The sequence below is a fragment of the Stegodyphus dumicola genome, chromosome 2 (assembly GCF_044657685.1).
Source record: "Stegodyphus dumicola isolate Sdum_Otavi_A_Nest chromosome 2, ASM4465768v1".
NCBI classification, from domain to species: Eukaryota; Metazoa; Arthropoda; class Arachnida; order Araneae; family Eresidae; genus Stegodyphus; species Stegodyphus dumicola.
In genome coordinates, this window is record NC_140769.1 from 170,563,039 (window position 1) to 170,578,138 (window position 15,100).

Here is a 15,100-nt window from a genome sequence, read left to right on the forward strand (position 1 = left end):
AATCAATAATAACATTAAAAAAAGCAGTTCTAGAAAGCTAGGCGAATTTCTTTTAAAGTTGACTGGCTAGCAAAGAAATGACGTCGCACCGTTTCCCCACTTTATGTGGCGGCTGGTAAAAAACGCAATTTTTGGCATCCTTTATAAACATGTTATCATCTTGCTTTGGCTAATTTGTATGCTTACATGTTTCTTTTTCTTTTTTTCTTTTTTTTTCAGTTCATGGAGATGATGGAATAACAATGTTCTATATACCCAATGAACCTCCTGCAGGTGGCTGGGATACCGTGGCTGATCCTGATCATAAATCCAAATTCGCTGACGTAGGTCGTGCAATAGAAGATCTTGGTGTATCATTTTTAATCATTGTTGCAGTGTTGTGTATAGTGACTGGACTTGTATGCTTTGTTTGTGCCTGTTGCTGCATTGTTTAAGAAATGATTTTACATTTGCGCTCAAAAATTGCCAAAAAGTACGAGGTACTTGCCACCAAGAGTACGCGGAACTTTTAGCGTCAAAGGCTCGTTAGATTTTTCACAATCATGTCGAATTATCCCCCTTTTTTATATCCGTGGGTTTGAGTAATATTTCATATTTGTGAAGTTTTCATTGTGAATGACATTTGTGAAATTTTCATCGAAGTAATGCAGCCATTATTAAATCAGCTTAGTATCACTAGTCAATCTTTAATGTTGCTGTATTTCATAATGACAGGATTGAAGTTTATTGAAGTATGAAGCATGAAAGGGCTGCAGTAGCAAAAATCAAACCAATGTCAATTGTAAGATTAATGTGTCAACTTTCTATGGGTTACATTTTTCTGTTTATTGAATTTTTAGGATACGTTACTTTATTTTGTTTTATAGGTATATGTATGTATGAGCAGTAAAATTTCAATAAGCCGAAATTGAGAGAAGCAGAAATAATTCCGATAAAATGAAAAGATTTAACAAGATCTTCAACAAAAAAGCATAAAAAATTATTTATCTATGTAGATACATGTGAATATATATTTTCTGTTAAACAAAGCTTAGCAGAACATGTTGCTCAAATTTAGATGTCTCAGAAATAAAGAAATGAATTAAAGAACTTCTATTATGCGACAAAATTTTAATATATTTTGTCTCATAATAATAATTTTTAATATTTTTAGTCTATACCATTAATTTTTTAACATTATTTAACTCTAGGAATCCAGTGATGGATATTGCACTAAAATGTAACCCTCTCGGAAATCTTAATGCAATTATAATATATTCTCTAATATGAAATCTGTAGTGATCTCTAATGTGATGAACTTATTGTTAATATTTTATATACATATTTTTATATTGAGCATGCTTTTATGTTGTTCCTATGACTGTAAAAGTTATGACTGTTATTTTTGAGATCTCATGAAATGATATGTGAAGGGATTTATTAATGCCCTGAAATTTAGAAATTTACATAAATACTTACGCAATAAAATATTTACAGAAATCCAAGTTTCTTAAATTGATATAAAATCGTTAACTTTTGTGCAATAAACGAAATTTTTTATTAAGAACAGTGTGAAATCATTTTGTGACGCACGGTTATAAGCTTATGGATTGTCTGATTTCTTCTCAATACTGCTGTCTTTATATCGTCGCAAATTTCTCACTGGAGTAATAGTTTAACAGAGATATTTAAAGCGTTATGAATGCTTTGTTATTATTTAACACTGCTGACGTTATTAAGAATGTCACTAATTTAAAAAAGTTCATGAAATTTCAATACAAATTGTTTATTGCTTCTAGCTTTCTTAAGGTCAGTTTACACTTGTCAGAGCGGCTCGGAGCGAGTCGCTCGTTACGATTACTTTGACTCGACGGAGTAGAAACGTAGGGGAGATGAGTCAGCGCTTCCGTTTCTACTTTGAACCTGTTGAAAAATCTATCCGGGCATTTAGTCCGAGCAGCGTTCGCAGGGACGTCGTGATAGTGAGTTCTATAATGCCGAGATGTAAAGCGATAGCCAAACCATGGCACTTTTTAATGCATATGCATCTTATGAAGTGTTTTAGGGAGCACTTCACTGCTTCATTAAGATGTTGCATACTTCTATAATTATGTGAGCTTATATTCGTTTTTCTACAAGCATCCTACATGATGATGCAATAAATATATGATATTATAAACTATAAAAATAAAAATGGAATTATGAAAAAAATAAATAGATCTGTTTTATTGTGGATATTTAAATTTCTTGCTTTGTATAAAAGCATTCTGGGCTATAATTCGTTACAATTCAGCTTGGATGTGTGAGTGTATTAAGGTTTATACAAATTATGCTAGATGAATTCTAATCTTCTTAAACTATCCGTTTTAGCATTTTAAAAGTAAAATATAATCACTATATTTAACCATTATTAATTTTATTGATATCACTTTGTGTGTTGTCCAGAAACACAATTTCAGTAGGATCCAAAAGTAAGAATTTGAGATAAATATCTTCCTGTTGGAACTATGTCATAATATACATATTCTTTTACCTGTGGTAATATATGTAATGCTCTCAAGTTTTTTGCTACTTCTTATTTATTTAAGATTTTCTGAATAATTAGGTAGATATTATACATTTTTCTTCTGCCGTGTTAATGGTTGCTTTGAATAAATATTCCATGTGTTAATTTTGCATTCTTCTCTAGAAATAACACAGTTCCAGTCAGAACTCTGTATAATTAATTACATGCACAGAGCTATTGATTCTGTGGATTCTAGATGAATAAATATATTCTCTCTATTAACAAATAATAAAACACATTATTACTTTTACATTATTTTGTAAATGATTAATTAGGTGTAAATAAAGAGTTGTATATAGTAGAAAAATTTCGTTAATTTAAATTTCAATAACCACAGTTGACTAAATAACTTCTCTCAAACTGAATTTCTTTGAAATTCTTGTATCTGATATGCAATAACGTTTTTGTAACTTTGGACATTCTCATCCATAATTCATTTAATAGTTCATTTGATACTCCTAATTTATCGCGGCAAGCTACCGAGTCACGTACCCATTTCCGTTTCTTCTTCTTTTTTTTTTTTTTTCCCCTCGCAAGAGCAGAAATTAATTCGTTTGAAACTGCTTCCCAGACTTCAAGCACTGCAGCCAAAGAACATCTATGTATGTTCAATGCATATTCTTTCCTGCAGCTGCCACATCGGTATCCATTTCGTAAACAAACGGAGGCCAGTTGTCAGTCCACTCTGATTGGTGTAAACAATCTATCAGAGTAAAAGTCCGTTCACTCGGTTCGAAACGCACGGACGAGCGCCTCGCTACGAGCGACTCTGACAGATGTAAACTGGCCTTTAATTAGGAGATTGTAGAGTTTTACTCATTAATATTAATTTTCAATCTTACTAAAAATATTTTGCAATTATTAAAATCTAAGGGTTACTTTTAGAATAAATAAAAAATATTTATAATCCTTTCGGCAAATTTCTCATTTTAATTATTTTACACTTTATAATATTTGTTTTAAACTCAGTGCCTGTTTTTCTGTATTCTAATATCACAACACTATGAGATATTTGCTTGGAGAAACAATGTTTTTATAGTAAATAATTATTTTTGATGAAGACACAGATAAAATCGGCGCTAAATGCACCCGTTTCTTAATAAATGTTAATATTTTTAATATATTGTAAACATGTGAGGTATATTTTAATTTTATAACAGTTATCTTAATTCTGAAATCCTTTCCTTTTATTTCTTGTTTTCATTTATAACTCCCTACCAGAATAAGTTTTTAGAATCGCGATGAATGCAAATGAGTTAGAAAAATTATTTAAGAAAGGTTCAACTAATTTCGATAGAGAGTGTTAGGAATTCTTAGTGGCGCGTGTTTGCCTTCTGGTTAAGTTATTCTTGAAGCTGTTACGGTCGGCCGTATTCTGTGTGCCTATTGATATTCGCCGGCTAGTTTAAATTAAGGCCAACTACGTTATACAATTGTGTCTAGTTTCGGCTAAGTCTCGTTAAAGCCCGAGTAGAGGCTTTCCTGTAAGCCCCAGAAGGGGCCACCTGTTATTCTTATTTGAGTGAAAGAAGGTTATTTTAACCCTTCCCGAGTCTACGACTTAGTTGTTTTAAACTCAGCGATTAGTTACTCACTAGGTTCCTCGACGTTCTATCATAGACAACGGGCGAGGAACACTACAAACAATATGCTTTTACTAAATGTGCGTTGTGGCAAATCATCAATAAGACTGTAAAGGATTTATCGCTACGTCTAAGATGAAACAAAAATGTAAGAAAAATGTCAGTGTTCCTTTTTTTGAAAACTAAGTACTTGAACAGAAGGGTTTACAAATCAGCCAGCATTTATGGCAAGAACACAAAGTAGAATTTAAATTAAAAAATGAATCTAAACATCAATTAGCCAAAGGCTTGGCAGATTAATTTAAACGAAAAAGTTGGCTCTTAAGCTTACACCGACGCGAAAGTGCAATAAGAAAACAATACCAAAGACAGGAGCTTTTAACTTAGAATAACAGACTAGTAACGAAGCTTTCGGCAGGTAAAGCATACTCTGTCTAAAACAATCTTACACCCTCACTTAAATACACGCAAGTTAATTTGTATTCTGGTAGGAAAACGGAGAAGTGACCATGACGATTCGAAACATAAAATAACTGGCATAAAAATAAATAAGTCCTACAGTTTTTTCTGCCAGAATTTAAGTAAATGCAATAAATGTCTTCGACGACCTTGTTAAGATCTTAAATTTTAACTAATCACGAACCAACTTCTTGCAAGCAATAGAACCTACTAAGTAACTTATGAACTAGTTTTTAAAAATCTGGAACACCGGCATAAAAATCTTCATTTAACAACAGCAGCTGATTTCCTCCCAGTCATCTGGAAAGAAAATGATATTTGCAGAAGTGTTAAATACAATTCACATAGTTTTTATTCGTATCACTTTATTCGAATTTTTCACTTAATTTTATCAGGAATTTCCATACATTATTCATTTACTCTGTAATTAAATTTTATTCTCTGCGGTAAAATATGCTGACTGTATGAGTAAGTGTCATATGCATATGTGTAACAATACTACGATCTAACCAACATCCTACATGTTAGAAGCTTAGACACACTAGACCGCAAACAACAGACATATACTCTTAATTGTTGAATTCAAACCAGAGAAAAGAATCTATAATTCAGAAAAAATAACTAATAGAATGAATTTCATTAACACCTATTAGAAATAAAAATAACAGTTACTTTCATTTTTTGAAAATTTTGCTTTCTTTAAGGCATAATTTTTATGCTTTTAAGAAAAATGAATTTTCAGCATCTTTCTTTTTAAGGCCTTGGGCGTTGCTTTCATCTTAATCTTTCTGAGAGAAAACCGTCTGCATTTAATATATTCATTCTAAATTAATTTTAAATGAACATCTTCTTAAATGACCAAAGTAAAATTGAATTTACTGGCAAATTAAGTTGTTACCAAATTATTGTGATCATAATAATTTAGGCTACAGGTAATAGTTTATGAGTCTGAAAATTAAAGTTTTTATCTAGTAGTATCAATTATTGAATTCGGTATCAAATCGAAGTGAACTCATGCAACTTGATTATAATGAATAAAGTTTCATCTTTAAAACTATTACGTCATTATATGATGCATTTATTCGAAGAGGAAATACGTGGGTTGTCGCCCAGACGGTATAGTGATTAGGGAAGCCTACTACGATACGGAAGGCACCGTAGTGTCGGTGCGGTATGGCGACACTCTAAATATGAGGCGAGCCGAAAGTCCTCTCGTGTGGATCGGTGGAAGGGGAGAGGGATGGAAGACCCCCGGATGCCTGCGGGGTGCTCTTCCTCAAAATTGGTGGTTGGAAATAGATGTCCAACCTCTCTTCGGAGTAGGATCTGGCAATGGACAAGACGACAACAACAACATACGTGGGTCATTTAAACGCCATGATTTAGCTGTTAATCAGTGGTCATTAAATTGAGTTTGACTGAAGTTTGTTTTACATTTTGATTACAATTTGTAGAAAGATATTACTAAAATAAATATAAAGATACGTTTTTTCAGGAAAGTTAAACAATTCGTTCTTTGGGGTTTTGATTTTAATAAGCGGTTGATTTTAAAGGAGAGACCTTATAAAGCGGTACCCACTTTAATAATTTTTTTCCAAAAAATTATTCTACTGGCATTTTCCCAGTAGTGTCATGTTTAGCCGGGCTCAAAGCAAATGCTGATTAATGGACGTAGTTATCCATCGCTTATGATAGTTTTTTTTCACAGCTACGCATAATCTTAACTATATTATTATTTAAACGCTTTTTTTACTATATCGTTATTTACCAGTTTTCCAGTTTTGCTGTATTTGACTGCAGCCGATAAGATACCATTGGATACTGCATTTTTAAATGCTGTACGCCAAGTTCTGCGTATAGTTTCTCGGATATTTTAGTAGCAAACTGGTTTCCGTTGTCCGAAATTACTTTCAATGGAGCTCCATATTTTAGGATATATTTATTTAGAAAACAAAACAAAAAAAAAAAAAAAAAAAAAAAAATGTGGACGTTCTTTTGAAGCGAACTATTTTTACCCACCTAGAAAATGATGCATGATAACGAGTAAATATCTATTTTTATTGACTTCAATACGTGGATATTAACCTAATAAGTCAATTCCTATTAATTCAATTGGGAAAGTAGTTTTTATTCTATTTAGGTACCCGACCAGGGTATAATTAACATCGTTAACTAACTGGCAAATATTGCATGACTTGGCATACTGGCTAAGAAGTTGTAGCTGTGGAAAATAAACAGTCTGGCGGACTAGCTGGACCGTTTTCCTTATGTCAAGGTAGCCTGAATCTGGCGAATCGTGCAGTTCCTACAAAGTGCTGAACCTTAAACTAGCTGGGATAACTGGTCTTAACTCGTTGTTTTCATTAGTAGCTTTTGCATAAAATAAGAGGTTATCAATTTCTTCATATTTCGCAACTCTGTTCCTAATATCTGTAATGTCCTGATACTCAAAATGGTTAGGGTCTTTTAGGTAAGCATAATGATTTTTAAATTTAGGATACGTTTGTAACACAACAATGGCAGTTTCACGAGAATCAAAGATTTTTTGTAATAACCACAGCATATTTTAGTGAATTCCCCTCCTCACATAATTTTATTCTTGATAATGCATTAGCCACTATGTTTTCGTTTGTTAGCATGTATTTAAAGAATAAGTTGCATTCTTGAAGTTTAAGGCCCATCTAATAAGTCTTGGTGATAAATTCTTTCCGGAGTACAAACGAACCATAGCCACGCGATCCGAATTATAGTAATTTCAGCTTTCATAAAACACACTCTAAATTTTTAAATTGCTAACAAAACTGCTATAGTTTCCCTTTCTGTAACCGTATAATTTCTCTGTGCAGAATTGAGAGTTTTACTATAGTATGCAGGCTGTCCTTTTGAGTCAGAACAGCGCCAGCTCCGTAACTGGAGGCATCCACAGCAACTTCCAAGATCTCATCACCTTCAGGAATGCTCTCCTTCATATCATCTAGAATCGTTCTTATAGAAAAAACGGATTCTGTCACGCATATGCTTTAAACGTTCTTTGTCATTCATTCCGTAATACTGATTCTCATTATTTAGCAGAATGACTTTTACTTGTTTCAAAAGAAAAGCCAAAACAAAGTGAGAAGTTCCTTATCACTAGGGTGTCCGCCGATAACATCGCGGCAAAAACATCGCGGACGAAAACGTCGCGGAGAAAACAACGAAAGGCGGAAACGTCGTGCTACAAAACATCGTGAGAGAAAACATCGCAAAGAGAAAATATCGCAGTTCTAAACTATCGCGGTACAAAATAAAGCGGTTCAAAAACTTTGCAGTTTAAAAACATCGTCGTCGAAAATATCGCGGTAAAAAATAAAGTGTCTACAAATCATCGCAGACATGATTTTTTCAGGTTTTAATAATTGTAAATGGATATTCCCATAATGATTTGTGAGCGCAACATGTAAAGAAGGGTAATTTTTACTTTCACATTTTTTTATTAACTAATAAATTTTTGATGAAAAAGTAAGGAAACTTAAGCATAGAAAATTAAATGGAACTTATAGATTATACTTTTCATGAAAAATTACCAGTAAAAACTTTATAAAATATGATTTATTAATGGCCTTTGTTAGTTAACTATGTCGGTTTAAAATTCTATTAAGTGCTATAAGTTGCATTAACTTTCTATGCTTAAGTTCTCTTTTTAGTTTCTCAGCAAAAATTTATTGATTAATAAAAAATATGAAAGTAAAAATTATCCTTCTTTCCATCTTGCCCACACAAATCATTACGGAAATATCCATTTACAGTTATCAAAGCCTGAAAAAAGCGTGTCTACGATGTTATCGTCATGCGATAATTTGTAGATACTTAATTTTTTACCGCGATATTTTCGACGACGGTGTTTTTAAACCGCGAAGTTTTTGAACCGCTTTATTTTCGACGACGATGTTTTGAACCACGATGTTTTAGAACTGCGATGTTTTCTTCACGATGTTTTGTAGCACGACGTTTTCGCCTTGCGTTGTTTTCTCCGCGACGTTTTAGTCTGCGATGTTTTCGGCTGTAACCATCACTAGACGTCACTAGCAGGAATCTTACTATAAATGTACACATGAAATATTTTGAAACTGAGTTTGGAAACTAATTTCTGTATTTGAAATTCCTTAATTCATTTGGGCATAGGAACAGTAGAATGTAATAAAATGTGACTTACTATTTTTAATATACTATCTCTACTCTACTACTCGGGGTGAGAGCGATTTCCAAGCTAGAGCTAAATCATAAAAGCAAGTCCTTGTGAACTGGTCTGTGATCAAACTATTCTCTTGTCCAAATAACTTTCAATCTCTTCCTTGAGATATCAATATTATATATATTTGAACTCTAGCACCTATACCAACTTATATGGAAAGAAGGTTTTCTATGCCTCTGCAAAATTGGAGAGACATTCAGGTTTGATGCAATTCTTGCATATCTACGCCTTTTGTACAATGACCAGTTCCAAGTATTGGAAAGAAACATTAGATTTTTCAAGACACAAAATAATGACGAAAATCTAGTTTTCTGGATTGACAGACTGAAACTTGCTTCTATATGGCAGAAGATCAGAATTTAACGATGAGGCCACCGCAATCGGTAATTAAAGTAAGAGAACTGATGATGTCAGGTAGTTCACTTTTGCAAAAGGAGCCTTCGCTGGAAATCAAGACATCTAGGTGAAGTCGTAAAATCCACATTTCCGACAAATTTCCTTTATGTTGTTTCAGCAAGTGTGGGTTTTTGTGATGACATAAATTTGAAATGGGTTTAGGTACCTCGATATTATCGTATTTATCTTCCGGACTATTATTTCTGCTCTCGTGATAGCTTTTTCTAAATTTATCATTATATTAAGATATCATCATTTTATTAAGATTTTTGTTTTTCTAGACTCATGAACACTTTTTTCCATAATCTGGAAAATAAAACCCAGTTCAAAATTTTGCTGATACTTTCAATAGCAGTATGCTGCAATTAGCAACTGAATTACTGCTATTTAAATATTTTGAACTGAAAGCAGTATATCAAAATATGCCTTGTATGATTTGTATAAAATACATTTCACCAAGAATATCTATCATTGAAAGTAATTTTTGATTTAATAGTCTTAAGTGAATAAATCTTAAGTGAATCAATAAAGTTGATTGAATCTTTGAAGTTCATTTGTTTGCGTTTAATGAAGTTACGATTTGAAGCAATTCCTGATTTAGATAGTAAGGTAAGATTTAAAGTTATAAAGCTTAATAAATTTAAAATAAAGAGTTTATTTGTTCATTTATTTTTATTTTTTGAAATACTTTTAATAATAGAATTTAATCTCAGGTAAAAGCCATTTCTAAAAGTTGCATGAAACATACAGCTATCCTTTCAAATATATATCTAAAGAACACTGGGCCTGAAGCACTAGCTCAAAGAATTAAACACAGAAGAAAAATAAATAATTTTTAATTTTTAATTTGATTTAGGTTATGAATGAAATTCTGAAATTGCTCATTCTATAGCTCTAATGAGCAATTTCTGAATATATATAAATTCAGTTGCTAATCCACTAATAAATTCGTTTAATATATTTCTGAAGGAAAACTAAAATGAAATAAACAAATAAATAATAATTTTTACAGTTATTTGTCAGTTAATACCTTTGTTCGAAGCATCTGTTTGCTGTGTAAATACAATTCCGAATGTGTATTATACCCAACAGCAAATATCTGAAATCTCGACTTTTCTATTTGTCCCACTGAATGCCACAAGCTTAAAGTGACGTCGAACTTCTGCTCTGGATGTACGAGTAATGTTCTCAGTGCAGCAGTGTTAATACGATAGGTAAGTTCCTGATTTTTTTGGAAATAAAATAAAATTTTGTAAATTTTATATCAGGTAGTCACGTAACTTGAAAGCAAATTTATGGTATGCCCGGTACTAATTAATTTAGATACATAATCTTTACCAAAGTAATATGATAATAATGTGAAATGTACAAAGAGAACTTATCTGAAAGGTCATATTTGGCATTAAAAATTCTAACCATTTCATATAATTTTTTTTTATGCAAAAGGCCTAGGTTTCTCCTTATGTTGATTCGTCAAATGATTAATCCGGCTTCTTTCCTCCCCGATGTCAAATCATTTTTATGCTACAAGGTTTCTACTTATCTAAGCAGTCTAACTAGGAGAAATTTTAGTAGGAATTTGTTCCTTTTTGCTGACCAGCATCTAAACAAATACGAGACAAAAGTTTAAAAAAGCTTCTTGTTCCATACCTGTACGTACCAAAAAATTGTCAAATAAAGCACAAGGTCTAGTATTATTACTGCTTTTAATTTTAACAAGGATTTCTTTTCAGTACGAATAGTCTCAGAAATTAACCAAACAAACAACACGAACAAAACAGTCAGATTTAAAGTAAAAATCGTCAGAGTCAAAAATCGTCAGAGTAAAAAGTCAAATTTAAAGTAAAAATCTAAAGTGATTTAGAGATAAAAGTTCTTGATACTAGTAATCTTAATTTCTCATCTTATAATAGACTTCCGATATATATTAGCTTCCTTTTTAACTTCTTAATTATTGTATTAAATTCTCTTCTTTCTTAAATATTCTCCTACATTCATAGATTTTGCTTATAAATCTCGAGAAGGGAATTCTCTTTTCATAGCCTACAAAGTATTTTCATAGCCTACTAGTAGCCTACAAATATATGATCATAATAGTTGTTTCATCCACTGAATCAGTTTTGCCTTTTTTTCCCTACTTTTCATATGCTCGGAAATATAAAAAAAACAAACTACCTCGGAGTATCAACTATATGGATGACATTAGTCTCCAATAAGGTACGAAAAGCATGCTAGAAGGCAAATTAACATCCAGCAAAGAACTAACATTGATCAGCCACTTGTTTGTGGTTCCTCCAAGTGAGTATTTTATGTGATCACCCTGGGTATCGATAATAATTCACAATAGTAACACATCTTCGCCACTAATATATTAGTAAAACTGCTAATCCAGTAACTTTTTATGTACTATCTTGCAAGCCTGAAATTTTCGCAAACTGGATATCTACCTCGATAGTAGCAGCGATGATGGTCATGCAAGACAAACACTGTCGGACATTGGATTAGAAAGATAGGTTTGGGATCCTTGAAAGATTGAAGAATATCGTTTGGAGCAATGAGACAGGTTACGTTTTGTACAAAAGTGATAGTACAAAGGTGATAGTTCTCATATGCATAAACAGCTTCAAATTATATTTACTAATTATACAGCTGCAGTGAAACAGACCAATGCATGAGCGCGTTTGGGTTTAGAGAAGTTTTCTGAGTACACTAGAGAACCATTGGTTTCTTAAATAAAAGGATGGTGGATGTTACAGGGATTTATATTATCCATACGTGTCGTAGAGATCTCTCTGCGATAATTCCTCTAACTAATTAATGTTTGATTTAGTTGAGAAAAAGCATGCAAGGACTATCTGCCAAATGAGAGTTTAAGAGAAACTGTATCGTATTCGTGTTATACATAGGATAACTACAAACGCATTCATGTAGCCAATCTGTTCACCAGGATTCAAACCTGACTTCAGCTACTGAATTAGTATTTAGTAATCTTATCCATTCGACCTTGATGGTCAAGGAATGGTTCAAGGAATACTTCCGTCTCAACTTCTGCTCTTTCGTGACTATAAATAAATTGCACAATTGAGAAATATACTAGAAATAAATGTGACATGTGTTGATCATCACACGCGGAATGATCTTGAACTTATGGAGTTACTGCAATGAGCATGCTCGCTTGAAGGATGTTAAATTTTCAGGGTACAAAGGAATCATAAGAACAAAAAGAACGACAGCAAGAATCAACATGTTAATCAAACGTAGGTTATCATCATATATTTCTTTATAAGTTCGATTATGCATACTCATAAATGTACATTACAAAAATATTAATATTAATAGTTATTAATATTTTTGTAAATTAAGGAGATTTCGCATCTGATGTTCGATTTTCTGATTGAAAAGGCGCTCGGCAAAGAAAGATTTGACAGGATGTTCCTTTTCACGTGAGATGCATGAATACGAAAGCATTTAAGAAACTGTTTTCTTGAATATTGAATAAACTGCGAAAAAAAGAAAATTCTTCTTGTACAATAGTTACGTTTAATTCTTTGGATTTCACTACTATTAAGATCCAAATGAATTAATTCTGATGGTACACACAATGCGATTTCCATCTTAAGAACGATTTTTTAAAACATTTAAATTCTGGTTAATGTAATTTTTTAATAGTAAACAAGCATTTTCTTTAAAGTTATATTTCATTCATATTTTTAATATTAGAACTTGTATTGCTAACTCAAACATAAACATTTGAATTCCATTTAATCTATTTCTCGAATTTTAAAATTAAATGGAAAAGTTAAATAATAACTTTATAAACATTAATAGATGTATACAAAAAATTTAAATTTGAATTTAAAATTTTAAAATATAGCAACGATGAAATGGAAAACACAATGAAAGCTTTTGTCTTCTTAAATAAAATTATTCTATATAAATGATTAATAAATAAGGTTATTAATATGAAGGTTATTATATGAAGAAATCATTAATTACATTTTCCTCCTTCAGTTTCAGCTTTGCGGAGGAAATTTAAGAGCGATTTTTACATTCAATTTTCTGACGCAAGGAATACGAATACGTAAATTTACTCAGTGTTATGACCGGGATTTGAAATGTTTCTTCAAATGCTTTATGAGTAATAGAAATTTCACACATATATAGCAAGAAATGGATGGATTTGAAACTTTAAAATAGTTTAAAATGTATTCTTATTTTCTTATTTTTTTTTTTTTTTTTTAGCCAAAAGGGGCGTTAGTTCAGAATGGATATTAGTCTCAAAACGGTATTTTGCGTTGAATCACCTAAATGCAGTGTATCACTTTTCAAATTGTTGATACCAAATATTATCGCCCTGTGTTATGTTTAAAGAAACTAAACATTGATGAACCTGCCTGAACATATGTAGGTTTCTCGCACTGTGAAAAAACAACGGTACCTAGAGTGATCAAATTTTGAATAATATGCTTCCCCACCCGAACATGGGTATCTGGAAGCCCGAATTCGGAATTTCGAATTTGTTTTATTATCCATTTTATATTTTGTATAACGAATTTTTTATTAAAAAAAACTCAACAATTTCAAAGCTAAAGGTGGCAACACTGTAGGGAATAAAATATTTTTATCTCCAGCGCGCAGTACTGTCTATCGGAAATTTTAAAGATATGCTGTTTTTAAATATTTTTAGTCCAAAGTGGCATTGTCCCAAATGCTCTTGAAGCGCGTATGTGTCTGTAATAAAATCTGAAAGATTAAAGGTTTTTTTTTTTTTTTTTTTTTTTTTTTTTCTTTTGTGTGTGTGACAGAGAGATTGTGTAAACTTAGAAATATTTCACTTAAATTATTTGAATTCTTAACTTCTATTCTTGTAATTAAAGGGGATAATTTTCTTGGATTCAAGTTCAGCTTTCTTCTCGTACCTAATTAGCATACTCAGACAAGGAATTTGGAATTGCAGCTCGAAGAAATAGTACAGTCACAATTACCCAGGGTTTTAGCTGGGATTCGAAACCTGAATCCGTTACAGTAATGCCCAGCCTTCATTAATCTCCTTATAACATAAGAGTCACTTTTGCGAGAAACATTCTTTTGCAGAAGTTAGTTTTCGTACTTGGTTGAGAAGAATAGCTCAGATTAGTGCTAAAAGTAAGCCATCGCGTTTCCGTATTTTATGAAGGTTTATTGAAATTAAGCGTAATACACAGTCATTCTAAATATGGTTCCATATAAGATGCTCGTTTGAAAGATCATCTCACGAAGTGTATTATAATATATATATATATATATATATATATACAGAGAGATAAGATTGAGAGATGGAGACAGAAAGAAGATCTACCCAAAGAGAATTTGATTGCAAATTTGGTAAATTATCTTCAAATCTGAAAATTGATTCTTCTTATGATGCTACTGAAAAAAAGATAATCCTGCATCTCAAAAACGGTCAACAGATAAATGAAGGTCGAGGTTTGCGAAGTTTCGTCAAAGGAGAAAAAAATACGCATAAATATTTATATCATTTAATAAAACTATATTGAAAATTCTGCTTTTAGTACATCATTTAAAGCAACTTTAGGTGAATTGTTTTATCTGAAATAAGATTTATGCTTACATTAAAGTTATAAAAATTTGTTTTACGTTCGTTTACCTTTTATAACTGAAAAAAATCGCAAAGAATAGATTTTTATTTGAAAAATAGAAAAAAAAACATAATTACTTGCTAATTAATTAATTCAATTTATTTAAATATTACTTTACTTAACTTACGTTCATCTAGCAATATACATTTCATTGTTAATTCACATTACTTGGTTACTTTCAAGAAAAAAGGTACAGTAGAACCTTGTTTTCCTGAACTAACTGGGAAGAAGACTTTTAGTTAACTAT

The 15,100-nt window shown here is 31.6% G+C and overlaps 2 protein-coding genes across 4 annotated transcripts in view; both read left to right on the forward strand.

The window, feature by feature from the left end:
- The window catches only part of LOC118180456 (uncharacterized), a 33,228-nt gene extending 29,772 nt beyond the window's left edge, over nt 1–3,456 (forward strand). For all 3 annotated transcript variants that reach the window (XM_085811444.1, XM_085811445.1, XM_085811443.1), the window contains exon 3: nt 220–3,456. In XM_085811444.1, the coding sequence (XP_085667570.1) occupies nt 220–434 (215 nt within the window). In that variant the 3' untranslated portion in view covers nt 435–3,456. The remainder of the gene's footprint in view (nt 1–219) is intronic.
- A 6,847-nt stretch (nt 3,457–10,303) lies between these two features.
- Nucleotides 10,304–15,100, forward strand: part of LOC118200668 (uncharacterized) — a 34,805-nt gene continuing 30,008 nt past the window's right edge. The window contains exon 1 of the mRNA XM_085811447.1: nt 10,304–10,428. The gene's annotated coding sequence lies outside the window, so the exon portion shown is untranslated. The remainder of the gene's footprint in view (nt 10,429–15,100) is intronic.